The 15098-nt window shown below is 33.5% G+C and overlaps 1 protein-coding gene across 2 annotated transcripts in view; it reads left to right on the forward strand.

Annotated features, from left to right (window-relative positions):
• LOC149803089 (prominin-1-A-like) overlaps positions 1 to 15098 on the forward strand; it is a 215064-nt gene that overhangs the window by 118204 nt on the left and 81762 nt on the right. For both annotated transcript variants that reach the window (XM_089952675.1, XM_089952676.1), the window contains exons 17-18: positions 2899 to 3009; positions 14958 to 15032. In XM_089952675.1, the coding sequence (XP_089808801.1) occupies positions 2899 to 3009; positions 14958 to 15032 (186 nt within the window). The remainder of the gene's footprint in view (positions 1 to 2898; positions 3010 to 14957; positions 15033 to 15098) is intronic.

Consider the following 15098-nt stretch of genomic DNA (forward strand, 5'->3'; position numbering starts at 1 on the left):
CTTGATATGCCACTTGTATTGTACTGCATGTACTTGATGTGCCACTAATATTGTACTGCATGTACTTGATGTGCCTCTTATATTGTACTGCATGTACTTGATGTGCCACTTATGTTGTACTGCATGTACTTGATGTGCCACTTATATTGTACTGCATGTACTTGATGTGACATTTGTATTGTACTGCATGTACCTGATGTGCCATTTGTATTGTACTGCATGTACTTGATGTGCCATTTATATTGTACTGCGTGTACTTGATGTGACATTTATATTGCACTGCATGTACCTGATGTGCCCCTTGTATTGTACTGTATGTACTTGATGTGCCATTTATATTGTACTGCATGTACTTGATGTGCCACTTATATTGTACTGCATGTACTTGATGTGCCACTTATATTGTACTGCATGTACCTGATGTGTCACTTATATTGTACTGCATGTACCTTATGTGCCACTTATATTGTACTGCATGTACTTGATGTGCCATTTATATTGTACTGCATGTACCTGATGTGCCACTTGTATTGTACTGCATGTACTTGATGTGCCACTTATATTGTACTGCATGTACTTGATGTGTCACTTATATTGTACGGCATGTACTTGATGTGTCACTTATATTGTACTGCATGTACTTGATGTGCCACTTTTATTGTACTGCACATACTTGATGTGCCACTTGTATTGTACTGCACATACTTGATGTGCCACTTATATTGTACTGCATGTACTTGATGTGTCACTTACATTGTACTGCATGTACTTGATGTGCCACTTATATTGTACTGCAGATACTTGATGTGCCACTTATATTGTACTGCATGTACTTGATGTGCCACTTATATTATACTCTTGAACTTATGGAATCACTACTGCTGGATGCATGTAAACTTTCCCTTTTATGTTGTTGTTGTTGCTTTGGGTTTGACACCATTTTTCAGTGCATGATAAGCTATACATGGCAGCCAGTATAACTGGTTGAGGAAGAACCAGGGAAAACCCTGGTAAAACCACAGACAAATGTGAAGTCACTGGTGAGCTTTCTCACATACCCACATTTGCCAAGCCCAGGACTCATAACCCGTGGGAACAGAGGTGAGATATCAGTGATCGGTAAAGGCAAGTGCTTTAGACCACTCTGGACAACTGGGTCCCCTTCCTTTTATGTATTGATTTCTCAGCACTTAACTGACCAAAATCCACATGTATTAATGAAGAAGTTTTGCTTCAGCTTGTTACCATTACCACTTTGGCACCCCAGCCCAGTTTTGGGTCTGATTTTTATCAAATGGGATATAATCTTGTATCATCAAGATCTTGGATAAGTTTAGTAGTGAGTGATATCCACACATAATAACAAGGTCCTCTTGCATCAGATTGGCTGAGAGGACATATTTATGATCTGATTATAATCAGTCTTGGTATATAATTTTGTATCATCAGGGATCATGGATGAGTTTGATAATGAGTAGTAATCCATACATATTAATGAGGTGATCTTAAATCTGATTGGCTGAGTTTGCTACCTCAGTGGAAGTCATATTTCAAATCTAATTTGAATAAAACTAGAATTATAGGCTTTTATCATCAAATTCTTGGACAAGTCCAGAAATAAGCAAGATCACTCAAAATTCTTGGACAAGTCCAATAATAAGCAAGATCGCTCAAAATTCTTGGACAAGTCCAATAATAAGCAAGATCGCTCATATTAAATTAGCTGAGCCAGTTACTTCTCTAGAGACTATATTTCTCATCTGACTTAAGTAAAACTTGATAATAGGTTTATATCATAAATATATTGAATCCTGTATAAGAAAACTACCTGTTGGACTGACTAAAACTGTTATATAGAGGTGACTGTTATATGTTTTAGATATAGTCTATTATGTCAGTCTTGAAGAATGGGGTTGTATTATAGTGGTGACTGTTTGAGCAGGTTTGACTGTGCCTTTATCTTTGGAAAGAAATTAATCAGATTGTGATGGAATGGTAAAATTGTATCAGAATGTGATAGAATGGTAGATTCAAGATAATATCAAGGTTGGGAAACGATTTACGTACGTATTGTTTTATTCTTACAATACCACAGTGAAATGATCAAATGTTAAATTATGTGAGCCATATCCGGTCCACATCACCATCTTACAATACAATGAGAATACATTACAGCATAGTTCACAGGTGAGGCACAGTCATTTTTAAAACCCTTATTGCTCAACATTCAGTATACACTTGCATTTGTGGCTACATTAGAAGTAGTAAACTTTATGGCATATTATCACAAATACTTGTGCTGTAAATTTATCTAATACTGAAGGTTGTATGTTCTTATATACAACATACCCCATGATTCTGGTCACAGCAAGGGAAAATGCATCCTTGTCAAGATTACAACTTTGAACCACAAAAAATATTTTTATGAAATTTTAATCACTTCCATAATCACATAAAGGCCCATCGCCTTCTCTCAAGGTCAAGGTCACTACGAGAGAAAATATATATTGATGAACTCTATCCAGTGACATGCATAACATTTGAACTAATAAATATATTTTTTAAAGAAATGTTTAGCATGTTATATGTCTTCACAGCATTTACAATGATACAGCCTGCCGTCAAGGTCACAACAAAGGATAATGTCAGTCTGTGTCATTTTCTTATCAGGATGACACTCTTTGACCTCTGTTGATATTTGAATGAAAATATATCCAGGTCCACACCTTATCAAACCATAGTCAAGGCCCTAGCTCCAAGGTCATGGTTATTAATAGCAAAAAGGTATGAGAAAAGGATATCAGGTACTGTTTGCTGTAGTCTTGTCTTGGTACCATTGTGTTAAATTCACTTATTATCATTATTATTATATTTTTTTCTTTTTCTTTTGTATTCCAGACTGATGTCACTAATGTCACTGGAGCCAGTTTGGAAGCAGTTGCAAGCCAACTAAATGTCACAGCTGCATGGTTGGATTCTACAAATAATACTAATAATACTGCTGCTGCTGTGAGTATTTAGAGAGAGAAAGAACAGATGATAGCAATGTTTAACACAAGTGTTATATTCGTTGATGGAGGTACACTAATTACTTGTATTGAAAGTAGATGACAACTTGTTCTCAGAATATTTTTTAATGAAATTTATCACAGAAACTGGCGTGTATAACAAATACATTTATCCCTCAGTATGCTGGTGCCCCACTTATAATGTGGATTCCATTAAATTGTTGTAATTTTGTCTTTTGAATTTGGCTGCATCTATTTTTTTTCACTTAATTTTAGTTCTTGCTGAATAAGAACTAAGTGTAATGTAATATCAAATCATTTAATAAAATGTATCCTCATTGGAACATACCTGTTGTAACGAACCGAAGGCAGAATTTTGCAGAATCAAAGCATGTGGGCCAGATGTCTTACTAGGAGTTACATAATTTTGGATCTCTAAATTGGCTTCAAAGGTATTTAATCTTTGTGCAAGCAGGGCTTCTGCCGAAGGGCATAATCGGGCCAGATACCCCATAGCGCGCCAAGATAGTGTGAAGAAACCTGGACCCAGGTGGAAAGAACATCAAACGGTAGACGTGTCAACTAATTAGGGATGAGAGAAGCTAGATCTTCTGCTGGGAGGGGCTAATACTTTAGGCAGGAAAATGCTTCATTCTTATTCGTAAGCACGCACAGACCTGTCAGTGAGCTGCTAATTCTCGGGGGGAGAGAGACGTATTGTCTAGTAAAGCAGGAAGCTTATGTTGAGGCGGGAAATTTAGCTAAAAGCCACTCCAAGACTTAACTCGTAAAAAGAAGGGAATTGAACTGGGTAAACAAGCTTCTCAAAGGAAGCTCCCAGGGTGCCATGAGAGTCGGTGCTGAGATATTCCAGGGTGTACGAAGTGACGCCGCCGAGAAAATATAAAAGAAGCCATGGAGACTTCCAGTGTGTACACAAGAGGCATAGTGTATAGAAGGAGGAAGAGGAAGGAAGGAGGAAAGAAGAGAAATTAGATGAGTACTTAGGAAAACTCACTAAACAGAGACTCTCTCACAATAGGAGAGTAATTTCTATATGACGAAGTAAAGAGTAAAGGGCATTTTGTCAACCCGGCCATTATTGTATTATGATATATTGAGTTGAAGGTTTATGTCCATGAAATTCTTGCATTCGTATATTTGATAAAATTGTTATTTATCCAACCTTGAGTTGTTATATGTATTTAGAGAGTCGGAACTGCTGACTGGGGGTTCGTGAGTCATTAAATTTTAATGCACACCTTCTGCAGTATTATTTATATAACCGTAGGGGATCAGTAGTATTTATAATACAGTAGCAGGGTTGTGACACCTGTCTATAATGCAAGTCACTTTAATGACTCCCATGAACAGTATTATAGAGAGGGAGCACTGTATTTAGTAGTACAACTGATCTTACTTGAGATTTGTTGGCAGTGATAGCTCATGAACACCCAAGTCTATTATGTAGTTTCTGTCCTTCACCATCTAGCTCACCTCTTTAACGTGGAGATAAACTATGGTACAACCCCTGGCATCAACATTTGTATCCACAGAGATAAAAGCAAATGCATATATACACCCACTCTGAATGTCAACCATTCTTTCTTCATGGGTCCTTGACAGTAGTTTTAAATGTGGGTTTCCTAGGATGAAGCCCCCAAGGGGAGGACACCAATTCTGTACATGTACATTAGTTGTACATTCTTGGTTAAGTTCTTGCATTTAGCACAGGGTTTTTTAAGCCTATATAAATACACCTCTCCATCAATAACTCAGCAGGGTTCACAAACATAGACTGCACTATAAGCAAGGGCGCGATTTACAGAGGGACCTCCAGAAATGGAAAATATCTGCTTATACATCAAGAAATCTGCAACAGGAGGTCGGGAACTGGGCTGTTTAATGACTGAATCCTCATTTTACAATCACATCAATAATAATTGTTAACAACGCACTTTTTGTAATGAATTTGCTAATTATTCTGAATAAGATTGTTCCAACTGGTTTCAACAACCTTCACGTGTACGCAAAAACATGTTCATTACGTCACTGCTTTTTGTTTTGTCAATTAGCATGGTTCCCGGAATGGTATTAAATAGTATGCTACAAGTCAGGAGTCACAGCAGCCAGGAACTAGACTAACTGTTGATACACTAACAAACAAGATTCCTTTTTTTCAAAAACCGACATTTATTTTGTGAGACAAATGCCTACGTCAAAACTCAATTTTTGTTTTGTTCAGTTAGTACAATATTGATGTCATGATTTCATTGGAAGTAATAGTGAAACTTCTTATCATTCTTGAGGATATCTCTAAGTACACCACTCCCTCGATAACTTGCGCCCTGATAACTCGCAACCCGCTTATAACACGAGGTCAGGCGTGGATCCCATTTTTTAAACCAGAAAATACCCCCCCCAAAAAAAAAATTATCCCTATTTGTTAAACTTGAAGAAAATCGCAATCAAAATTGGTAATGGAAACTTTGATGTATCGCTCATTTTATCGTTGAAAATGGTACATAGGACCTGGAAATTTTAATCAAGACTGTGAAATATCAAATTTAAAAATAGGCCATACAATTGTTTACATTTTCTTTCCAACGACATTCCTAATACACTGCAATTATATGTAAGGAAATTTTGATCAATGAAAATGTCACTTACTCCGAGTGGAGGCAGTACTTTAATAAATACAAATTAAATAATTGTTTTATCAATTGAAATTTGTGTTCTAGTTCTATGTTTTATTTCTTTTTAAGTGTAATCGTCATAAATATAATGTGTCCTCTTGAAATTAAACGTAAAATGTGTCAATCTACCGTAACAGCTATGGCCGCGAGTGTTTCTCTGAGAACCTAATTAAGTGCCGACCATGTTTTGATAACTGACTTCCGGAAGTATTTGTTGTATTGTTGCACTGAATTAAAAGGAGGCCAGCTTTTAATTCAGTGCAACAATACAACAAATACTTCTGCAAGTCAGTTATCAAAACACTGTTGGCATTTAATTAGGTTCTCAGAGAAACACTTGCGGGCATAACTGTTATGGTAGATCGAACATTTTACGTTTAAATACACATTCATTTATAATGATAACACTTAAGTGGAACTTATGAATAGAATTAAAACACAAATTCCACTTAATAAAAATTATTTAATTGGCATTTAAATATTAATGTACTGCATATACTAGGCATAAGTGACATTTTCATTGATCAAAATTTCCTTGAATATCTTTAATTACGGTGTACTAAGAATGTTGTTTGGAAAGAAAATGTAACCAATTAAATGACTTCTTATTAAAAGTTAATAATTTTAAAATGTTGATTAAAATGTCCAGGTCATATTAACCATTTTTTACCATAAAACAAGAAATATATCAACGTTTCAGTTATCAATTTTGATCGCGATTTTTTTTCAGGTTCAAGAAATAGGGATCAATTTTTTAGTATTTTCTGGTTTAAAACATGGGATCCACACCTGACCCCGCAATATAAGTGGGTTTGCGAGTTATTGAGCGAGTGGTGTACTGTTTGACCTCAAATCATGAAACATGTTCAGATGTATTTTGATTACTACACTCTCATCACAAATGTAGGTTGCTGTGACTTATATTTCAGGCTTCACTGACTTGGTTAAATTGTGTGCTTAAAGTTTATTTCTCAAGCTCTGTCATAGATTCAACAAACTATATGATTGTAATTATATCTATTAGGACCACACCATCACAAAAGTATACCACTGTGACCTACATTTGACATTTTAATGGGTTAAGTATTTGTGTTTAGTTCATGACCAAAATAGGTTTTTATATATTTTGAAAGCTGGAAAAGGGATGCATCTTGCTGAATGTCACACCCTCATAAAAAAAGCAGGTCACTGACTCTATTTCATGCTTTATTGACTTTAGAATTGTGTGTTTAAGTTTGTTATCAAAGTGTATGCTAGGATTATCATCAAACTAGTTGATGTTATGAATCTTGATTAGTACCAAAATCTCATCACAAATGTAGGTCACTATGACCCATATTTCATGTTTCACAGCCTTACTTTCAATCCCAAGTACTGTTTCTGCAGAATCTCAAACTGAGTGATTGCATGCATCCCTATTAGTACCACACCCTTACAAGAAAACAAGGTCATTTTACTGGCTTATGTTAAGATTTTACATTTAGCTCAGACTCACATTCATGTTTTATCTACTGTATTGTATCAGTTAAGCTTTGTCCAGATAAGACTACATTGGAGTATGACACCAGAGATGAGTATGCTCCTTGCCAATTTACTAAGGAGGTGAGAAGAAAGGAAACTCAAATTCTTGATTTCTTTTCAACCATAACATAAGATGATTCATTTATTAAGAAAATACATACATAAAGTTACAGTTGAGTCATCTTGTTTTTATACAAAACCAGAATATTATCATTGTACTGAGGTATAAGTCTTTTATATGACAATTTCACACAAGGTCAGGGTATATGTTAGCACCATACTATTAATTCCTTGTAATTATACCACTTTTAACAAACAAAAATTGCTACAGTACTAGATTTACTATGTTTTGATTCAGTTGCAATAACTTTTATTAAAGAAGAGAAATTTTGACTTGGTCTTAATTTGTTAACTGTAAAATCAGCAAGGAGAAAACATGCTTGACTTAACTCTTCAACTACAGCATTGCACTTATTTGAATTGGATTGATATAAATGGCATTAAATTGGGTGGCAAGTTGGTGAGGACAGTACTCACAATGACTTAGACAACTAGTAAATCATAAAATAAAACTGTCAGTAAATTATGTTTTTATGATCCTAGATTAGGTATTGAGTTGAATTGAATTTAGAATGCCATGTTGAGGAGGATAATACAGTATCTCTGATGTTTGAGTTTCTTTTGAAAATGTTGGAATTATATAAATGAAGTGTTAAATTAAGTAATGTTTAAATTGGATTGAGAATGTCAAATCAGTGAGGATAACACTCAAAATGACTTGGACATTCTATATCCCACTGAACATTTTGGGAGCTATAATTTAAGAAAATGATCTATTTGCAGTGTAAAAAAATTCTCTGGTATGAATTTAATTTCATAATAAGAATTCAATACAGAAAATTAATACATAAATAAATAAAAGTATTGATCTGTGAGGACGACATTCACTTGGACCATATAAATGAGTTCTTATAACAAATCGGACCATATAAATGAGTTCTTATAACAAATGTTATAACAATCTAAAGTCTGCTTATAAAAAATAAGTTAGAAATGAAAAGAATTAAAATAGTTTTGAAGAGAGAAGTGCATGGAAAATTTTGTTTAATATTGATTTGTGCTTAAATAAACTTCAAAATGTGACTAGTTTGAAAGCTGCTGGAGCTGACTGCTGACAAGGAGCCTACAATGCCTCCTTTACTTCTGATGAAATCCATAAAACCCACAATGTTGGAATCTTCCAACAAACATTGAGCTAGTATGTCAACAGTACATTTAGTCAATTTTCACAAGGATTTTATAAAGAAATTACCAACTCCTTCAGATTCTATGGCAAAAAAATAAAATCAGTTCATTTTTTGTGGCACATGCAGTTTTTACCACTGTTGCTCATAATGATGGTTTGGAACCTGTGTTAAGTCATGCACTCTTCCAATATTACCAAGGTAGACCCCATGGGAAGGGAAATCAGCCTGTGTTCATAGCAAGTGAAATAAAGAAGAGAAAATAAAAAAAGTAAGCACAATGACATACAAAAAGTAATCAGTGATAGCTATAAATGCATTGAGCGTATATTAATACAGTCTGAAATAGTTAACTAAAAATAGTTCTTAGTGAAAATATCAAGGATGCCATCCACCGCCATTGATGCTCCCTATTTTCATTAACTCAGGACCTGCAGACTGTATCAGCTAACGGTTATTTTGAAGAAGTAAATGAAACACAGATTCAGAATAGATATTAATGTTACTACATGTGACAGATTGGCTGGTAATGCATAGATTTTTAATAAATTAAGACTGAATTGGGTGGCTTGTTTGCATTACTGTATACATGCATGTATATTTCACTCCAGTAATGCACTTTATTACCGTATAATGCTGCTGTAGCAAACTTGATGAAACATGGAAAGAGGATGCATCTTGATGAGTATTACAACATCATTATAAAAGTCAGTCTGTGCAACCTATATTTCACATTTGCACTGACTTTGGTTCAATTTGATATTTTTACTGATCATGTTATAATTAAACTAAGTGATTGTATATGTAGCTCTTAGTACCAAAAAGGTCACTGTGACCTATATTTCACATTTTACTAGCTAAAGGTTAAGTTGTTGCAGTTAGCTCATTACCACATAGCTTTTTGTCTTTTACTGTTTAGACTTCTATATAGAATTATGAAACATGGGCATGCATCATTATAAGCAATGCTCTTTACATTTGTGTACAGATTTAGATCAATAGTAACTATATTTTACACTCCACTAGCCTGGGTTAAATTGTGTGTCTGATGTTCATTTCTCAGGCACTATTCATGCTAGAATTGTGAATAATGATATTGATAAGCACCTCTGTTACTACCACACTCTTACAACAAAACAAGTTTCATTCTGATCCGCATGTAATCTTTTACATGCATTGGGCAGGTTTTGCATTAAAGCTCTTGACCACATGAGTTTTGGGCATGTTATGTACACTCTACACTTCCTAGAATCATGAAACTTAGTGAGTGCATGTATCTTGACAAGTTATACATCCTTTTGCCAAAATAGGTCTCTATGACCTCTATTTCATGCTCAGTAACATTCTTGAAATTTGTGTTAGTAGGTAATTTCTTGGGTGCTGTTTTTGTTCCAATCATGAATTTGGTAATTTGAGGCATCTTTGTTATTACTACTCCCTTAAAAGCAAAGAAAGTCACTATGACCTACTGTTACAACTCTTTGGTCTTAAACCAAGTAACAGAAAAAAGTGAAACCAACAAATAATTTCTTTCTTTGAAAACAAAGTGAAAATTTAAAAGGAACTTATAGTTCTATCAACTAAATCCCAAATTATCATAAAAGTTCATCGCAGCTGCAAGGTATAGCTAATATACTAATAGTCTTGATGTATCACAATGATATAATCTCGAATGTCCTTAAATAAATTCACAATAATCCCAAAGATATTGATTTAGTCCAAAAGGATCAGTGAGCACTTTGTAATTCCAGTGAATAATTTAAATAAATGATTCCTCTAGATAAATGTTAAAATATGAATAATTAATTCTGTTCATAACAACCTTGATATAAAAATCTAAGGCACAATAAGAGGACCAGGATGAGAGCCAAAAATTCATTTCTAGAACATTCTAAGTTGTAAACAAGGTCAGGTCTTTTACTTAAATTTTAGTAAAGAAATTGCCAAATATTGGGTAGACCAAGACATTCCAATGGGAAAACCAATGCCCTGAACTCAAATCCAAGTAAATATGTTTACAAATATTATCTTAAGGTTTAGTCTACAATCATGGACAAAAGTTAGCTATGTAATGTATTGTTTACAAAAAGACCCTTACAATAACCAGTCATGGGCAAAAGTTATACACACAATATAGAGATACATAACACCCACATATTTGTCAGTGGCTACAATCTATATTATCCTATCCTACTAAGAAGCCTATTGTATAGCTGGAGTAGGAATAGATGTTTATTCAGGGATAAACTTTTCATATTAATGACTTTACATTGCATCTTGTTATCTGCTTCCCTCAGCAAATTAACTGTGTGTATTGGATAGTGAATTAGGTGAATGGACTGCATGCTGCATGTTATTCATGTGGTATGTAATCAAGACAAGTTTGATGCATTTAATGACAATGATCATAAATTTTCAAGCAAACTTTAAGAGCAGTGATTTTTTTAAAAACTAATACAAAACAAAACTAATCTTTTTCTAATCAACTTATAACCACTACTTTAATGTGACAGAATATGAGTTTAAAAAAAATTCTTTTATATCTTTTATACCCCATCACAGTTGGTGAGTTGATTGGTGGGTAGGTAGGTAGATAAGTCGTTTCACAACATGTCAACACAATACTGGCTGTTTAATTCAAATTTTAAAATGATGAAAAGTTCAAATGCAGAGATAAAATATTGCAAAGAGATCTTTAGTTAGTAAATGGGCCAAGGTCACTTTTGTCTGAATTGAAGTTCTGTTTGATAATGTTTACAGTATGGCTAATGGAGATTAGTGAAAGTAGAGGTAGTCTGTGTAATTGTTGTTTACACTCAGTTTATCTCTGTCCTTAGAGCTTTGAATGCCATAGTAATGTATACATGTTTGGTACAACTTAAAAAATCCTTGAATTTGAGGGGTTGTCTTGAAAACTCTTTAATTTTGGAAAAAGTGGTTTATCTTTGAAAACCCCAGTTTTGCTAAACAAAAACTTGAATTTTTCCCAGAGCTCGAATTTATCAGAGAGAATACAGAAAATTCAGACTGAATAAGATGTATCACTTTCTGTATTCTAAATCATTCTATCAGCAAATTTACAAACTAATTAATAAATAAATAAAGATGAGATAAAATTGTATGAATCAATTGACGTACACCACAGGAAGGTACAAGATGGAATAGCATCCCTTTGCCATAATGGTAAGGTAGGGTTTTGTTTTCTTTTACTTATGTACCTATTAATGCTGTGATAAACAGAGTAATATGTGAATATAGTTAAATGTCTGTAAGAAAAAATACTCATTGAAACTTTTGAAAGTCCTTGAAAACTCACTGAAAAGTCCTCGCTGTACTAGCTATGATGAAGATTAATCTACTCTTTCAAGTTTATTGACCTCTGTTATAAATATATGGTTTCCATAGCAACCAAATATAAGACCTATGGTTTAGTTAAGTTCCTGCCAGAAGCACTCATCCATGGCAGGCCTGCCATGTCATGGCATGTCACAAATAAAAGTATAATTTTTTTCACAAATCCCAAAATGCAATTAGTATTTCTCCAAGTATGATCCTCCAAATTGTAACTATGACAGAATTAGGGAGTAGTTATTGTCCAGCACTGTTTTGAAAATATTTGGGTATTATTTACACCTTCAGCATGGTATTACAAAGCATATAACAACTTTTCATTGCAAGTATATCAAGTGGAATTTAGATATATGGGTGCTGAAGTGACATCTGTTCAATGACAAAGAAAGTTACAGGGGAGGTAACTGTTTGAATTTATGGTTGAGAACACATTAAAATTGACTGGTGAAAAAAAGCATGACAACAACAAAAATTTCAATAAATAATTTTTTCACTAAAACAAAATTGCCCAGCAAGTTCCAGTAAACTGAAATGAAAATGATAGTGACATAATAAAGAATAAAAATGGAAGGGCATAGTAATTAACAGATTTATAGCTACAAACAATTAGCAGCTTGTTTTCAGTGACATTTTTTGTCATCATGGGAGGTATTCCATGCGTATTCATATATAATAACATTATATGTACAGTATGTCCGTTTTGTGTTACTGGAGTCCTTGCTGGCAACTGTTGCATTAAATGTCAGCCATATACAAAACATAGGTTTTGTATATATTATTTAGACTCGTATATATTGTCATTGTTAAATTTATTTGCATGTTACAAATATGAATCAGACAACAAAAAAAGATATTTTTTAAACTTTCAGGAACTTCTTGGCAGTATTTAGTCATACAGTTTAGAAATTTTCTGCATGTGTGTACTTGTGTGTGTGTTGAGAGAGTGGCTACCCAATTGTGTTTATTCAGCAGATCTGAAACTTTGCTTCTTCTGTTATGGGGTTTATTGAAATATGTTTCTTGCAGTGAAAACCCGAAAGAGGCCAATTGGCCCACTTAGGCATCTTGTTTTGTTTAGAGTATAAATAAGAGACCATAGAAAATGGGACACAATGACCCAGATATCTAGACAGTAAAAATAATTACTGCTTTCTCTGTCTAGATAATTCATATACTAATGAAAATTATCAATATTCCAAAATATTGTCTGGAAAATTAAGATCTTTATAGTTGATGATTGTATATTCTAGATTGTCAGTGAAGAACACTTGCATGATAATGTTTCAGTGTTCTTTCTACAAGTCAAGAATTCTGGTTGCATTTCTTCTGGGGTTTTTTGGTGTAAATTTTTTAGATTCTGTTCATTGTGTACTTGTACATTTGTGGTGATAAGTCTCATTAGAATTAAGAAACTTTGTTTACAGATGTGACCCAGTTCTAATAATGTATTGATATTGATTCATAATGTCAAGATCTCCTCTGACAAAAGAATGTATCACTGAAATAAGATACATTCATTCTTATTATCTTACCTCAGAAAATCTGCAAAATAATTCATATTTTCCCTTTTAAAAAAAAGCTTGAAGATATCTTGACACTAAAACTCCAAATATGGCATTCGTTGCCCAAAGTATGTAATGGAGCTAAATCACTTACTAGACTGGTTAAAGAATTTAATTGTGCAATACCATTATTTATACTTGGTTTATAACTATGAAGACTGATCCAACTGCATCCAAAATGAAGTTATCAAGGGAAAATAGGCAGTTAAAAAAAATGAGACTTCAAAAACCTGTTAAACTCACTTGTCAGAGGTGTTGACTACTTTATCAGAACTAAATGTAAACTGACTTTAGTTTGAAGGAAAAGGCAAAACAAGATAATAATATCAATACATATTTGAATACTTGATATTGCATAAGTTAATCCACTTGGGTGAGAATAGGAATTGATGTGCATGATTACTTTGTTTCCCTTTGTATGTTCTCGAGCAGTAAATATAAAAGAAGCCTGCAATCACATGTTTGCTAAATGTGATGTTGATGACCATTGACTTTACAGTTGACAGAGTGATTCATTAATTCTGTCTCAAGATGAAAGGATGTTTTATCTTCATCATTACCTTTAACAACCTTGCAGCTCACTTTGTTTAGCAGAATGCTTGATCATGAATTGTTCAGATTATCAAATGTTTTATTGCTGTATATTGACAATCGTTCATTGGGACAATACACATTTTGATGGAAAAAAATGTAATCATTGTGATATCAAAGAAATTGAGGATGAATAACATTTTTTGTTTATTTGTCCCACATTTCACAAAGAAAGCAGCATGTTTCTCTAACCATTCTATTATCGTAAACCATCATTTGGAAAGTTACAAATCTTATTTGCCTTCTAAAATTCTAACAATTTTCCAAATTTCTTGCTGTATTAATGACAACAATATCATAAACTTTTTGCTATATGTAAAAGCATGAATTTTGCATACTTCACAATGATATGATTTTTTTTATCTCTTACAACTTTTGTACACTCCATGAGGCACATTGTGCTCTGAGAAAACAATATTACATTCATGTACCCAAATGATCTCACATTACATCCAAATATTTAGTCTTGCTATGATTGTAAAAGTTGACCTATGATGTGACTGGTATCTCCATATGTTAGTTACATTGCCTTTCAATATTGTAGCAGTTGTGGCCTGAGATTTATTTTTATTAATAAAAGTTCTTTTCTGTTCTGACAACACTTTCAGTTAATCCCCATAATAATTGGTGTAATTAAAGTAGTATCATGGCAAGACAGTTGACTACTCTCACCATTTTCTTTTATGCAGGTCATTCCTTACATTATTTTCCAGCTTGAAATTTTTCTTTTCCATTGGCTTTTAGAAAGTCTGCTTGGTCTCTGGAAATTTTTGGTACCATTTTAGAATTATTAAAAATGTTGAAAATAAGGTGTCTGGAAAATTCTAGGGTATGACTATTTGGGTTTATTATGGTGGTTGTCAGTAGTGTAAATAAGATTCAGTAAAATATTAATTAGGTTGACTGTGCATTTATTGATAATTGCTCAGATTTGAGTTGTTTGAAGAGGTTACAACTAATTTCACCTGTTACTTCTTTTCACAGAATTCATTGAGAATCCAGTCTGAAAGACTTATGTCCTTGAAGGATAATGAATTGAAGAACTTCACTAGCACAAAGGTAAGCATAAATACATGGGAATTATTTTCTATTAGGACCATTTCCCGGACTGTCTGTGTCAGTTGT

Source organism: Sinohyriopsis cumingii, chromosome 3 (genome assembly GCF_028554795.1).
Source record: "Sinohyriopsis cumingii isolate HCF-2022 chromosome 3, ASM2855479v2, whole genome shotgun sequence".
NCBI lineage: Eukaryota > Metazoa > Mollusca > Bivalvia > Unionida > Unionidae > Sinohyriopsis > Sinohyriopsis cumingii.